Genomic DNA, 15905 nt, shown 5'->3' on the forward strand with positions numbered 1-15905 from the left:
TTTCTGTGCAAGGCCTATTGTTCATAGGACACAGCAAACTACAAAATATAAGCTATGGAAACATGTACAAAGTAAATGGGTTAAATATGCATGTGCAGAAAAACTGCTCCTTTAAGTTCATGTCAGCTGATCTACACTCAAACTAAAAACCTTTCATGATATGTTATTTGATATTTTGACTATTGAGTATATTTGTAATCGAACAAAAAGGAAAAATTAGTCTGAATTCTCTAATAATATTAATAATAAAGCTGTTCTGGCTGGTAGCGGAAACAGCTAAAATTGTTTTGGTTAAACGGTAAAATTAACTTTCGTTTATTTTCACAAGGCAATGCAGTTTGGTGTACAACTCAAAAGCTACCCCTCAGATTGTTACATTAATGTATTTAAAAGCGTGATGTTAATAAATATTTATCTATACAATATTCATTGTGCTAGAGGAAACATTACAGTCAAAATTGGGGGGTGTTGGTTTTTTAGGCAATAGTAAACTTCTATTTTTTACACATTAAAACACATTAAATTCAAACTAAAATGCAATCAATTTAACAAAAGCATGTTCCAATTTTTGACCCTAAATGTACTTTGTAGTGGATGGAGTACTCCGACCGATATAACCCGGACAGTTCACAAAATTCTTGGCACAGAAGCGGCCGGAAATGCCCGAACATTAACAATACCATGCAAATGGTATTTTTTCTCTTCCCTTTCATTTGGGTAGCAATTTAATCTTTGTAACAAATTTTTACAATTTTGAGGAGCATTTAAGAAAAAGTGTTGACGTTAAACTGAATCGAATATGTACAGGATACGTTCAGAATAGTTCGTCTATTTGCGGAAATCTGTTAGAGTGTTGGTCACGTGGACGATGGGTGATACAGTTCCCTTGATAAGAAGAGTTTCGGAATCATTGGGTCTGGTGTCCAGACTGAGTCTTAATATGCAGCGAGTTGAACTAGTTTTAGCTAACTTGCTGCAGCGAGATACATACATGAACAGATGTTACGGTATTGTGACTATGAAAGGGCGGTACTGCACTGGAGACCATGGCATGCGGGAATTCTTTAGTCAGTTTCGGTCACGACGGGACGTTCTGCTCATCAAAAATGCTTCTGGGTACAAAGCTGAGGGGAAAATCCTTAGACATGCAGTGAAATCTCAGAGAAATGTAAGACTTGAAGTATTTCCATTGTGTTTTCAATGGGTACATACGCCTGTAAATGGCTCACATTAGCATACATTGAATTAATATCAGTGTTGGACAGTTATAGTTGCATAAGCCAATTTGTATCCATGGCAACCTGCATCAGTCAATTTACAAATCACAAATCAAGTCGCACTATGAACTCCATGTGACACCTGTGGAAACTCACACGCTTTTGCTATAGACTTTATTCACAGGGGCGGTCATATTGAATTTGAAAGCCAGGTTAACTGTTTATATTTGAATGTTGAGAGTATGAAGAAACAAAGAAAAATGAAGAAATAAGTGAAATTGATGAAAAAAGGTCATAATTTCAAATTCATGAATGAACACATAGAATTGAACGTTGCCAGATTCTGAAAATTATTGAAAGGGAGGCTTGGAACGCACGGAAGTATAAAACAGTCTGATGCCACCTTAATCGAAAGTGTGCAATATGTAAAACAGATTTGGGGAATTAGATCAAAATGGCCTCCAAGTGAATAGGGTCTGTTGAATTCAGTTCGCATGTCACATGTGCTGCCAACACTACACTGGCCAGGATAGGTGATACCTTGACTTGGGCCATAAACTGTAGTTGGGTATCTGTGGAAAGAGTTGCGCATAGACCATGTTGTAGTTAGTCGACAACAGGCAATCAGCATTCAGCAAAACGTAAGCGCAGTGATCATGGACTCCTAAGCGTGCCAATTTGACCAATTACGTGTGTTTACAACTCAGACGACGCCGTTCCGCTGCCCGCACTTTGCATACGTAAATTCAGTATGCGTTCATTGGTGTTATCAACACTTGGGAGGGAAGCGAACAGTATTTTCTGGCATTTTTCATGCCGCGTATACACATATTACTACATGGCCTTCATACATAGCCCTTGTACATGTACATAGATCGTAGCGTGTGTCTTTATACTTATTGGTGGAGTTTGTACTTTTCGGATCATTATGAAAATTAATTTTGTTCGTACAATGCGGAGTGTCCAGGTAATGGAACTCGTGATTTCGGGTGGGAATACTCAATGATCATTTTCCAAGGGTTTATACCTTCTTAAAAAAATCTCCTATTTGTCCTCCATATCATTCTGAATTAGGACTCAACTCTTGAAGTTAAACTGTTGATAATTAATTCCATAATGGTTTAAATTGGAAAACTTCAAAATGTAAGAATAGCCTCGCTCTGCTAAAATTTTTAGGTATAAACATTAATGATTATAATAGGATGGATGAGACGTAGAGGATTTTTTTTTCAAAAGACAGCCCCCAATATGGTCACTAAGAAAACAAGTATTGATATTTCATTATTTTCTTTAACGGTTTCAGAAAACGTCACAAAAATCATCATTAGAGGATAAACAGTTACACACCAGTGTTAATCGACATTAAATAGCTCAGACTATGTCATTTTCTCTTTTAAGAACAATTCCTTTACACGATAGACGTCAATACATTGTATTGCAGTCTGTTTGAATGGAGAACTAGAACAGCCTTGACAAAGTACTCCTGGTAAAATATAAAAATTCAAAGAATTCATTATTCACGGCTATGCAGCATTCGCATACGGTTAGGAGCTTGTCATTTACGCATGACAGAAGCCGCGAGTACCATGTGCGAATAATTATTGACCAGTAAAAGACGAAATGTTTTAATTTTCCAATTGCCGTTAACAGCCAAAACTGTAAAAGAAAGCACAGGGGCACCCATACTTTTGGCTTTCATTCTTATTCAAATCTTTCACAATATCTAGCCAAGCTTCCACAGCAGGGGGTTATCTGTGCTATTTTACCTTTCGAAAGAATCACGCTGTCCGAATATCACTAACCTGATCTGGTTTATGTGGCAATATGACCCACCCACTACTGCCCACTAGATGCCTACATTTTTTCCACATGAAATACAATACACCGTTTTCTTTTAACATTTAAAATAATTAATCGTGTACACAAACAGGGTCTACATATTGTAATTAATTTTTGTGCTGAACGTTTGATCTGCAAAAAAAAGTGTATCAAAAGCCAGACAAATAATGCATTAGTATCAGATAATCTACTAAACACACGCTTTAAGTGAAAATATAAAACGAATATAATCATAAAGCAGATCCAATATCCAGCTATCGTAAAATTTGTAAAATGTAAGTCATTTTGTTCAATATCTGCACTTTGCAATCACAGCACTCGTTAATGACTCATTGGGAGGTATAAAATATTCTGTTTTCTCAAATAATTGTACTATTTTGTTCAGAGCTAGTCGAAATCACTATTTTATGCTAATTTGAGAATCCTCGTGAAAATTCCTTTATCAACTAGCTGTTTCATTACCCCATTCTCGTCAAGATTCTATTTCCATTGGCAGAAGCAACTATGTACTTCACTATGACATTTTTAAAATCAAACATGAACATTGGGCTGCGTTGAATAATATTTCCACAAATACTCTCAAAATCTAAATACGCACGAGATTTCGCTCGAATCACTGTGGATTACATTTCTAAAATTTTTCTATGGCCTCTTATGTTTTGTCGCCTTTTTCTCTTTCCAGAAGAAAGTACATCTTAGATTACACATCGCGCCTCTTTTTAATTCACCCACGACGTATTTCCACGCAAGTTACAAGCACTTTGTTTTGCTATGGGTCTATCCGACAGTCATCTTCCATTATCGACAGACTCTGTCGATAAGGGAAGATTACTTTCTACCACAAGCGAAACTGGTTTGAACATAATTGAGATTACGGTTCAGAAGAAACGCATCTTACAATTTGCTACCGTACCTTTTTTAACTGTTTGCGACCAGTGTGTTCATATTTTGGTCATCTTCGGGCAGCATATGGTTGGATTCTAGAGCTTTATAGTGTGATTGTGGGCTACCATCAGGTTTAGTAGTAAGAATCTCGACAGCTCTATCCAATCCAAGTCCCTCCAATAATTCAATCAGATCTGTGAGTGCATCGCTACCAATGCTGCCATTTGTTTTGCACACCTCAAAAATGGTTGCCAACAACTCTTTCGTTGGATGCTTCATATGTTTAGCCTTTTCGATGAACCGATAGCCTTTACCGGTGACAAATTCAGCAAGTTTAATCCAGTTTTTACCATCCACTCTGTCTGCGTCGAGATGTTCACACAGGTCCATCAATTGGTGCTCTGATAACGCACAGCATCCAATGTATTCAACGATGTCTGCCTCGCCGTGAACCCTTTTTGAGAAGGCTTTTCCGATTTCTTCCTTAAGTGCCTGACAGGAAAGAAAGGATGAATTTTAAAATTATACTTCATCTGGCTATATTTAATCTGAATGTGTTATGTTAAATCTGTTACTGACAAATCCAGCCAAAACCCTAAGGGCAATTACCACAGGGCCATCCTGTTCGCACCCAGCTGCAGGTGGTATACGCGCACGTTACATTCCTCTCCGAACAAAATGGTGTTGTGACTTGCCAAAATGTGTGCGCGCTCAAGGTAAGATCAGTGCATGGGTGCAACGATGTCCATGGAATTAAACAGTTTGCCTACAAATTAAGAGGAGGATCCACTGTAACCGTTAAGTGAAATGGCAGAACACCCCCCCCCCCCGATCTTACCTTAACCTTACTGCAGGGAGCCGTAGCCTTTGCCTAAATGAAAAATGAACACAAGGAGACAAATTAGGCCTTATGTTTTGGCTTCTAATACTGACTTGGTTTTCCAGTCGAAGACTGTAATTGTACATTTATTTCACACTCACAGTACTACCGTCGCTCGAGGTGCTGGGTGAATTCTGTTCACTTGGTTTGACCGGTTGACCGGGGATGGTCGACGCACATTCATCGCGTTGCTTTTCGACCTTCAGTCGCATAGACAGGAATAAGAAAATGGTATTTCACTGTATGGTGGGTGTTGTGTATCACATCTCATGAAATAAAATATTCGTGATATGTGCCAACTTCAGCGTCAATGTGCCCTGTGAATGCAACAACAAATTGGTGTGAAGAATTGACCGGAAACTTCACATTTGAACTAAAAATGTACAGCTCTACTAGCGTTTAAGTTTTTTTTAATGGGACACCAAGTTCCTGGAGGAATCTGTCCCCTCCCCGACTGTGAAATGGTCTAAAATAATACGGCTCTTCTGGTACAGAGCCTTAGCACGGAGGACAATTGCTTTCGAGAAGTATAATAGATTACTTAATTTTCATGTTAGAGAGAGATACAACAAAAAATGGAAAAATGCTCGTCTAATTTTTGTGTTTTGGTTTTGCAGTCTTTCTGATTTTAAGTTGTATTTATTTCCTAGGTTTCGTTTTGTTTATTTTGTTTTATTTTTCACAAGGAACGGGAACAAAAAATATCAACATAGGTGTCTCAGCAGGTTGTTCACCAGTTGTTCTAATTTTAAAGGCATTTTCCGGCTGTCACCTACCTCTGGATAGGGTGACAAATGGGTTTTGGGAGACCAAGGTAGTTCTTCACCCTGGTAAATGTCTATGTCACAGGAGAGATCTCCATCTGCGGTACAATCCCCACTCCCCGATCTATTAAGGTGAAAGGTCGTTGAATTCAATGGAAACTTCCATACAGCCTCCTCGCTGATACTTTGTACCTTTGGAAAAAATAACACACACACAAAACAAATAGTAACAACAAATTACTTCAACTTCTTTCAGCATTGTAGATGACTTTATCAGGATCACTTCAATCTTTAAATGATTTCAGGCGACAAGCAGTTTGTTCATTTTCGTTTCAAGCCTAAATATTACTTGATACAGGCTCTGCACGAAAAAAAATACTGCCAAGCAATATATTTAAACGTTTTTCTTAACTGTTATTAACATCCTACCGATTCATTTCGCATTTTCCAGTCCCCTGCGATGTTTAAAACTTTGACGGTCAAGTCACTTTCAAACCGTGTAAAGTCAAATGGCCTGAAGACATCTAACGCGTCATTCCCCTTCTCTGCGGTCAGTACATCCTGCAATAAAAATTCTGGAATTTAAAGGCATATACAGCCGCCATCTTGATAAAATGATTTCCATACTACTGCCCATATACACGGACTATGAACGTTTTGTACGACAAAAACAGTTAAATATACACGAGACACCTACTCGCCTTAACCCACAGAAACCATCTATGCAACTCTGTGTTTTATTTATTTTGTATGTCCTTGTGTTTACCTCATTTTTCATCACAGGCCTTGTGTTTAGATGGTTCACAGTGACTACTAATAAAGACCCAGTTTTATTTGTCTTGTTGAAAAAAGAGCACCTACCTGCTTAGCAACAGGGTTATCATCCCAAGCATGGACACGGAGTGTATACCGTCTACTGCCAGGCTCAACCTTGTTCCCAAAGGCACCGACCATAAGTTGTTTAGTGCTTTCTAAGGACAGAACACCCACTGCAGTATATTTAGTGAAATGACGCACAAGCAGGATGATTTTTTCGTTATTCATCAAGGCAATGTTTCCATCAAACTTGTCCCACTTTCCTGTCTCTGAGTCGTCATGCCGCATACGAACCCCTGGCTTAACCTGTTGGGCAGTAGTTTTCGCAGCGTGGTGGGGGAAGGAGAGTACGACGCTCTTTTGAAACTTCACACCGTCAGGGCCGCACTCTACCACCAGAGAGATTGAGACCTCTCCAGACTCAAGCCCTTCAACGGTTGGTAAAGTTGGGTCTACAGCGATGTATATCTTCTGTGGTGGGCCTGGAGCGATTGCGTCCGGTGGTATATGAAGCCTCACACCATATTTATTCAAGGACAAGCTTCCACCTTTATGGTTGAAGTAGCCAATGCTGATATCTGGAAGCTGGAATAGCGTCTCAAGTCGCTCTTTGTCGCTCAACCCCTCTGTCCGTTTGCTGTGCTCGTCTAAAACTATCTCTAAGCGACTTCGCATAGGCTCACTCTCTGGGCCGTTTGCGTTTGCAAATTCAGCCTAAAAAGCAGAAGTGAGTGGTTACGATAAGAATCCTTGTTATTGGATCGCTCTGAATCCTCACAGGTTGGATCCGATTGGATTGGGTCCCCATTGGATCCAGTTACACGGAATTGTACACTGATAATGTCCAAATCATTTCTATAAATCTGTGCCAAATAGAGGAACACTAACACACGTTTCTGTAATAGGGGCGCATTTCTCAATGTTGCACTTTTCTTTTCCGATCTTAGGTCAGCTGCTGGATAGTTCAAACACAGCATTTAAACAAAACATTAAAATTTTCCACGTGTAAGAATAGAAATGTAAACTGAGTGTAGAAAAAGTGTATGGCAAAGGGTTCAACCCTTTTCAACGAAAATGTGCACTTGTTCGGAATTTCCCGAAAAGCTGCATGCAAAATATTCTTTATCAAACATTTTTTATATTACATCTGACACTGATTGCAGATTTAAGTATTCACAAAATCGTGATGTATATTATGGTAAAAATACACTTTAAATAAAATAATTTTTGAAAGAAACTAAAAAGGGGAACTTAACAAACTGACTAGGTACTTATAGATGATTAAAAGATGATCAAAGAAATTGACTGGAGCCGGCCTCTAACTAAGCTATCCAGCCCTATGTTGGTGGTTCTTCTCGTTTGTCAACGTCTCTGTGCAGGGGGCGCTAGCCGGAAGCCATTAAACCTGAAACACCACGTAGCCAGGGATCACAACCCAATAACACGATACAACCTGGAAGTGGGGCAACAGGGATCACTCAAAGAGGATACGGCTTTTTGAACACATATTATGAGAAAATTTATATAGGAAAACTGACTAGGTACTTATAAATGAATATAAAGATGAACAAAAAATTGACTGGAGCGGGATTTGAACCTTCGACCTCTGGAACACCGTACCAGTGCTCTACCAACTAAGCTACCCAGCCCTATCCTCTTTGAGTAATCCCTGTTCACCACTTCTGTGGTTGTATCGTGTTACCGGGGTGTGATCCATGGCTACATGGTGTTTCGGGTTTGATAGCTTCTTTCAATAATTTTTGTTTACATGAGTAGAGAAAGGGTGGGAATGTAATATCAATGTCAATAATTTTACGTCACGTATAATGAATTAAGAACGTAACTGGTCAATGATGGCATAGGGCTCAATTTAATTGTCTGGAACAATTTATCTAGAAATGTAACATACAATTTTCGCACAAAAAAATAAATGGACACAACTGCTCGCCGCATTTCCTAATTAATTTAGTAGAGGTAAAGTTTTTATTTTCTGTTTTATTTTTAAATGCAGTTCTACGCACTCAGAGAACAGGTTTTTTGAGAAGTTGTTCGGCTCGGTTTGTTGTAGTCGTTGCAGGCACAGTCATATGAAATAAAAGTGGAAGAAAAACTCACCTCGTTTTGGGGGGCAGTAGGCGACGCCTCCGTGCTTTCCGATTCCTTGTGCAGATTCAACTCTGAGATTTTGTTTTTATTAAACCGTAACAAAAAGGCGTACTTAATATTCGGAAGCCTATTATGTTTGTAAATTTCAAGGATACTTAACAAGAACATTTTCAGTCAGCGCCACATGCATAACTTGATGAGAGCAGTTTCTGGTTCTTGTATAAAATCTAATGAAGTGAAGGGCAAGCAGTACAGCAACACCCGCTTGCTGGTTTTACTACGATGAAGTTCAAGTGTGACCCAACTTACACTGAGAAGATATCAACGAAGACAAGTCCAGCATATTTAATGTCATAAATTCGGGCATGTGTCATGTCATGCGGAAACCCAAATGTCAAATGTTCTTTGTATAAGAAGTGAACCAATAAGCAAGATTCCGAAAACCTTGGCAACTTTCATGAAAAATCTCATTTTTCTAAATAAAAGATTTTACTGCCGGCTGTTAAAATCAGTACCTGGGCGAAGTTGGAGTGAAATTTCTAAGTCATCCCTGCCTATTTCATTCAATGCACGACACAGCTTTTTCAGTATCCCATCCCCAAGGACTTCTTGACGGTGTTTCCATATCAACAGCATGCTGTAACAGTGGCGGTGCCGTTCGTGAGGGTGGAGTTCCTTGATTAGGTCAGTTTCTTCCTTGCTTATCCCAAGGACGGAAGCCAGTTTCACCCAGTCTCTCCGCCCAACATCCTCAGCAACTTCTCTCAAAGTGCTATCAATTGTTACTACAATAGTAATGATAATAAATGTACGACAAATCATAATTATGAACAATGGGAATCAAATTTAACGAACGTTGTAAAACCTTGTAAAACACAAACAACTCTGTAAATGGCCAAGTGTCAATTTTCATTGTTACATGAAGTCTGATACGAAAAGAAAAATGTAATTATCCCTTCAATATTTCCGTTAATGCCCAGAGGTTACTGACACGTCCAGAATGCGTATAAGTGTGTTTTTCCCACTTTTGGTATTTATCGGCTCCTTGAAATAATTCAATATCATGGGGAAGTAGTCCCACCTTCGCCTTTTTGCTTGCTGTCGTCCCTTTTTTCACCAACGTCTGCAGATGTCAGAGCACTGACTTTGAAATTAAAAGTAAAACAAAATGCTGTTATCGTATCTTAAAGTCTGCCCAACTAAACAGTTCATCGCTTCAGTTGTAGGGATAAAAGGTCGTAGTTGAGCACTGTTAATCATGAGGTCTTAGGTTCGAGTCCCACCCTAGTACGCTTGTGAAAACCTCTTTAGGCTCTCAGGCAACAAGTGATAATACAGTGTTGATAAATATACTTCGGTGTAATGCCAAAACTTGTAATTAAAACTAACATCTACAGGAGGCAAAGTGCATTTTGAAAAAGATACAGGTTTTTAATAACCTCTCAGTGGAGATACCGGTATGTAGAGAAAAGCAGAGTTTAGAGGTTTCAGCTTCACAAATCAGCCAACAAAATAACCGTCAATAAAACAAAATATGATATGCCACATTGAAATGTTTGATTGAACTGCCGCACTCAGTCTTCCAATTGGACCAAGTATTTCAAATTCAAATTTCTTTAGGCACCTCGATGAAGCTGCAGTAGCATCGCTGAACCTTTTCTACCAATTTCCGTCAGGGCAGTGCAAAGCTTTTCCACGCATTGCTCATCTTTCTCGGATTGGCGATGCCTCCATTTGACAAGCATGCTGCAACATTGACCTTTCCAGTCGCCTGGGATGTCTGCCTTGATGACGTCAATTTCAGTCGAAGTGAAGCCAAGATTATCAGCCAGCTTGGCGCAGTCATTCCGACCAACAATGAGGGCAATGTCATACAGCACTGGTTCTCTGAATACTAAAACAAAAGTAGACTACATCTGCATTTTAAAAATCCCAATACATGATAAGTCACCCACCGATATCCAGGAATTCCTCAGCAAGGTTAGCCACAAATGAAGAAGCCTCAATTTGCGTTACGGGTATGAAAAAAATGGCGTTTTGCATTACTGAATTGCAGGCATGCGACAAATACTGCTCTTGAAGTGTGTATAAGTCTCATATACTAACTTATAGGTGATTATGACAAATAAGAAAATTGTGTCATAAAAAAAAGTAACAAAGCCCCCCCCCAAAAAAAAAACCCAGCTTGTGTGACAGTACAAAAATCAGTTGCATCAGCAGCACCAGTATTCCTTTGGAATAACCCTGCCCTTCATCAACTTTAATTACAGGCTTTGGTCTAGTACCTCGATAATGTTGTAATTCTACCACGAGATCCTTTCTGCCGATATCTGCCAGTGCAGTACACAAACGTCCGAACTGATCTTCCCTCACATCTACCCGATGTTTCCATTTCCTTAGCATGGCCAAAGACTGGGGTCTTAAACTGTTGGGATTGTCTGTCCTAATACTGTTGATTTCCGCCACACTGCAGCCAAGGAGTAGAGCAAGTTCCTCCCACTGATACGCAACCTCTTCGGCAACCCGGGACAAAACCTCCTTTCGTAGGTCTGAACAAGGTTTAAATTATTAAAACATAAATGCACAAAACGTTGTCAATTTCGTGGTAGGCTCTGGCTTAAGGTTACTACAGTATTTTTTGTATATTTTCATGGTGTCCGTGATTGGTCATTTCTAATCCTAGGGAGGCAACGGTAGCGTAAATGTCAATCTTAATTGTTCCCTTGTAATTCATTATTCACAATAACAAAAGGTATCGTATGCACAGACTCCAAAATAATTTGCCATTTTTGTGTGATAACTTCAGTAACGACCTGTTGCAAACATTTCTTTTTCAATATGGGTTTTTTTCGTTTTTCTTCACTGCCTTAGTGCAAAAGTTTAATGTTAGCAGGTACCTGTGTGATGTAGCAGAAGACTTATAAGATCAGTTCTATCGATATTTGCTAAAACATCGCACAGCTTTCCAAACTGGTCCACTTTTCTGCCTTGTCGGGAATTCCATTCCTTAAGAATATCAAAGGCCAGATCGCAACTAGGTCCACCTCTCTCCTTGCTTCTTATTTCATCGCTATTGAGTCCAAGAATAATGGCCATTTCTCTCCATTTAGGACCGAGTTTTCGCGCTATCCTTCCCAATACATCATCACTTAATGCTGTAACAGAAAAGTACAGTTACTAATAAAAGAATAGAACAAAAGTTGAAGGACACCATTGGAATGAACACCCGCGTCTTTTGAATATCCAATTCACACTTGTTGTCGGTCGTTTACGAATAAGGAATATAAGAAGCACGTATTTACACAAATCATAAGCTGAACAACTCTCGAAATACAACGTATTACCATTTTGATGGTTATTCAGTTGTAGCATTTTCGTTTAAAGGGCAAACGTCGACCTTTTGGTCAATTACTTCGTGCTCTCTGTTGGTTCTACTCCAGTTGTCAACATTTTATCTGCCGCACGAACAGATACAATAACTGTATCCTTTTTGGAACAGCGCAAAAGGTAAAATGTTAACAAAGATATACCACTTGCAAAATTTTACAGGCAGGTATCACTTCGTGTTTGTAATCTTCAATGTTGTGGAAATAATCATAAAAATTAATTTTAATCTAGTTCAGATTTGTTTTGCGAATTAAATGTAATATGGCTGTAATCAATACCTGGACGATGAGGCAGTAGGATTGCCACATCTTTTTTGCCAATTTTCTTCATTGCGTCACGCAGCTTTTTCAAGATTTCATCTTCATCAACACTTTGGTGGTGTCTCCATATCTTAAGCATGCTGTAGCACTGACTTCGCCAATCATGCGGGTAGCATTCCCTGACTGTTTCAGTGTCAGCCTTGCTTACTCCAAGGAGAAGAGAAAGCTTCACCCAGTCGCTTGGTTTGACCTTTGCGGCAATTTTCCAGAAACTGCTGCTGAGTGTTTCTGAAAATAGTTGCATCAAAGTTGTGTCAATTGCACATTGCAACTGCCTTGAACAGTTTTGTTGCATTTCAACTATGTTCACAGCCCTACAAAATGCTCCAGTACAATGGTTGCAATAAACTGCCGCATATTCAAAGATATTACGACGAATCCATATCGTGCAGATGTCTTTATGAAATAACTTCAATTCGTGAATAAGAAATGTCTACCTCTAATCTTCAGTCTGCTGTTGCTTTCGGTACCACCACCGTTCTCAGAAGCTAAGAGAATGGCTATAAAAGTAAAACATTATACCGTTTTTCTGTAAAGCAGTGTTTGGATTAGAACAAAGTTGGCAATATGGCTCTTTGTATTCTTTTTCTCTGTAATTTTTCCAGGCATTGGTGGAAGATTGCATCGCACACAGCGCAAATGAATGGAAGCACAGAAAAAAAGATCAAAAGAACCTAAGAAAAACCATAACGAAGTTTTAGTCAAGCAATTGGAACAAACATTCCATAACTCTTCGTAAACAGTGAATGATGTGCTCGATTCTGAGTGCTCCTTTGCGCAATTTCATCATCGCAGCTTTTACAAATGTTGTGGTTAAGAGCGGTTGGTGTGGTAAGGGGGTTTGACCTGACGATGGTGTTAATGGTGGTTACTTTTGGTTATTTTCCATTGTCATTCTAGTGATAGTCAATAATCTTTCGTTGACGCCAAGAACCCAGCCAAAAAAATTTAAAAAATAAAAGGACTCATCTCGTCTTTCTTGCGTACAAATTATTTTCTTAGCAAAACGGCCGAGTCAAACCCAAGCAATCAACTTAGCTCTTAATGCTATTTATATTTGGCTGCAGAGGTTGTCAACATCTAGTCAACATCTAATAAACATCCTTCAATTTCTGTATAAACTCTTGGTTTTATACGTGTGGGACTATCGTAATGAAGTACCGTATATGTGAGAACGCTTTCATAAGCAATTTACACTTTGAAGTTGGAGCACTACAGTATGCAGTGCTCAAACTTCGTGATTCTTTTGTGTCGCGTAGTTTAATCTTGCGTGCTAACATTGCACGCGTTAACTTTATCATATCCCAAACGTATCAAATAAACGTTTACAATTGTCTCATTCAGTGCTGCAGTTAGTCGAATCATTCAACAAAACAGACTTAGATATGTTGTGCTTGAAAGATAAATCAGCTCCCACCGGATCGTTAGGATTCAGATTAGGCTGAATCGTTCTGTTGACAACTACGAGCGAATTAGCAGGTAGTAGAGGGCCACACTGCTGTTTTTCTTCTGTAAGTGACGTTAAATCTGATTAGCCAGTGCCTAAAATTTGTGAATGAACAACACTAGAGGTGTTTGTTGCTGGAGCCCAGCATTCCCCAATCTTTCACCTGATGGAGGATTGAAGAATATTAGGTTTTTGTACTCATTTGCTGAAGCTAAGGCCAATATTTATTTTATGTCAGTAGCCCTTGTCAACAGTGCTGTAATCTTTTTTTTAATCATATTTCTGTCATTTCGAATCATAAAACTATGTTACCCTCTTTTTGTAGTCCCAGTCCCTTATCAACTTAACTAACACGAGCTTTATCGTTATTCATCTTCAATTTTCTTTGGTCTAAACGGGTACCTCTATATCTTCGCAGATGATGAGCAATATCCTGTTTGCCTATATATGTCAATGCATCACACAGTTGTCCGAGCTGATCAGCTGTTATGTCCACACGCTCTTTCCATTTCCTTAGCATGAGCAAGGAATGACCTCTGGAGCTGTCGGGATTACTTTCCCAAATGCTGTTGATTTCCGCCGAGCTGAAGCCAAAGACGAGAGCCAGCTCCGTCCACTCTGGCCCAAGTAGCTCAGCAGTCCGGTCGAAAATTATCTGGGTTAAATCTGAACAAAACATGCGTTTGAGAGTTATGAATTCTCATAGTCATAAAATATATGAAACGCAAGGCTACGTTTGCATCTGGCTGGGTTGCCATTCGATTCCGTTGGTTGCATGAATTACTAGTACGTATTGCGTTTTCTTTTTGTGTTTCGTGGAATGTTCGGGGAAAATAATATTGTACTTGTAAGCGACATTTATGAGGATGTACGAAATATCCAAGGGCATATTTTATTATTGTCAAATTGATTCTTCTTGTTTTTCAAAAGTAAACAACACGTTTTGCACGTTGACCGTAGACCTCCTTAACCCGACGTAGAGCGGAGTTGATACCCTGGGGATCCAATTGTTTCTAATTACGTTATTAAATTTTTTTTCGGCCAAATGCAAAAACCTCCTGTTAGTTTGTCTCTCTGTAGATGCTGAACAGCCTAGTTTAGTCACCTTTAACATGGGGACTTCCCCTGAGCCGAGTAATTCTTTTCCAGAGCCTGCCTCCCGCCAAGTCCCATGGGGATTGTATGTAAATATCTAAGCCACGTGCTGGTAAGGGTTATTGGCAAACCAAGTGCCTGGGCAAGCCTGGGCCTGTCTTATATCAATGGTCGGTCTCTCCGATGTGTCTTTGAGCTGTCTAGACAGCTGTCTGAGTAGTTTCACTGCGTTGGGGGGGTGTCAAATTTTTGTTGATTGTGGTGGGACCCCCCCTTCCCCCTTTGACTGGAAAAAGGTACCGTGACCGTACTCTGACCTTTTTTTGTGCGTTTTTTTTTTTATTTGTAGGCACTTGGGGACACCCTGTGATCAATTTAAATGCCAGTAGAAGGGAATGTGGATTTGGGAAGAGGGTTACAAGGACGGGATCTCAACTGTATCATGTCCGAGCATTAACCCTAAAAAATAGGCCATGTGCAGCGTTGACTTGTACCTGTTTGATGTTGCAGTGGAAATACAAGATCCGCTCTGCCGATATTTGCCAGTGCATTGCACAGCGTTAAAATATGGTCTTCACTCCTGTCTTGGCGGGATTTCCATTTCAAGAGCAGGCGCAGGGGCAGATCGACGGCTTGATCCATCTCCATTTTACATATTTCTTCGCTGCTGAAACCAAGTGAAATGCCAAGCTCCTTCCATTCAGGGCCGATTTTTTTCGCCATTTCCAAGAAGTCTTTATCACTTAGTGCTGAAAAGAAAAGGGTATGTAGTCAAAGACGTTCAGCACAGAATCAACTAGAAAACGCTGGAAATGTAAAAAGAAAGTTCCTTTCAATTTTCAAGGAATTATGAAAAAAGAATTACAAATGTAGCTAAAGCGCTCAGATCGCCAAAGAACTACCGAACCACTTAGCACAGATACGAAAAGGAAATGCAAATTAGGCAAATTAAGATGAAGTGAGGTGAGGTAAGGTTTGGCAAGGTTAAGCTGACGTGACGTGAAGTGAAGCTCTGCAAGGAGATGTGAGGTGGGATGAGTTGAAATGAATTGAGGTGAGGACAGGAGAGAGAGTTGAAGAAGATGAGATGAAGAAAGATAATACTTACTTGTGCTTTGTCGGCTCATTTCCTTTTGGTACAAATTTGAT

At 39.5% G+C, this 15905-nt stretch overlaps 1 protein-coding gene across 1 annotated transcript; it reads right to left on the bottom strand.

Moving 5' to 3' along the window:
• Nucleotides 1-2222: 2222 nt before the first annotated feature.
• LOC147795221 (uncharacterized) lies at nucleotides 2223-15404 on the bottom strand. The gene is made up of 15 exons (XM_087132197.1): nucleotides 15335-15404; nucleotides 14217-14327; nucleotides 12652-12714; nucleotides 12173-12442; nucleotides 11405-11662; nucleotides 10793-11056; nucleotides 10132-10401; nucleotides 9589-9651; nucleotides 9023-9292; nucleotides 8517-8578; nucleotides 6447-7115; nucleotides 6015-6146; nucleotides 5598-5777; nucleotides 4923-5021; nucleotides 2223-4433 (listed from the first exon to the last, which is right to left on the bottom strand). Exons 1-15 carry the CDS (start codon nucleotides 15402-15404, stop codon nucleotides 3975-3977), a joined length of 3240 nt encoding a protein of 1079 aa, XP_086988323.1. The 3' UTR covers nucleotides 2223-3974.
• Nucleotides 15405-15905: the final 501 nt, after the last annotated feature.

The sequence above is a fragment of the Acanthaster planci genome, unplaced genomic scaffold (genome assembly GCF_054643075.1).
Source record: "Acanthaster planci isolate LZ-2023a unplaced genomic scaffold, COTS_SCS Contig122, whole genome shotgun sequence".
NCBI classification, from domain to species: domain Eukaryota; kingdom Metazoa; phylum Echinodermata; class Asteroidea; order Valvatida; family Acanthasteridae; genus Acanthaster; species Acanthaster planci.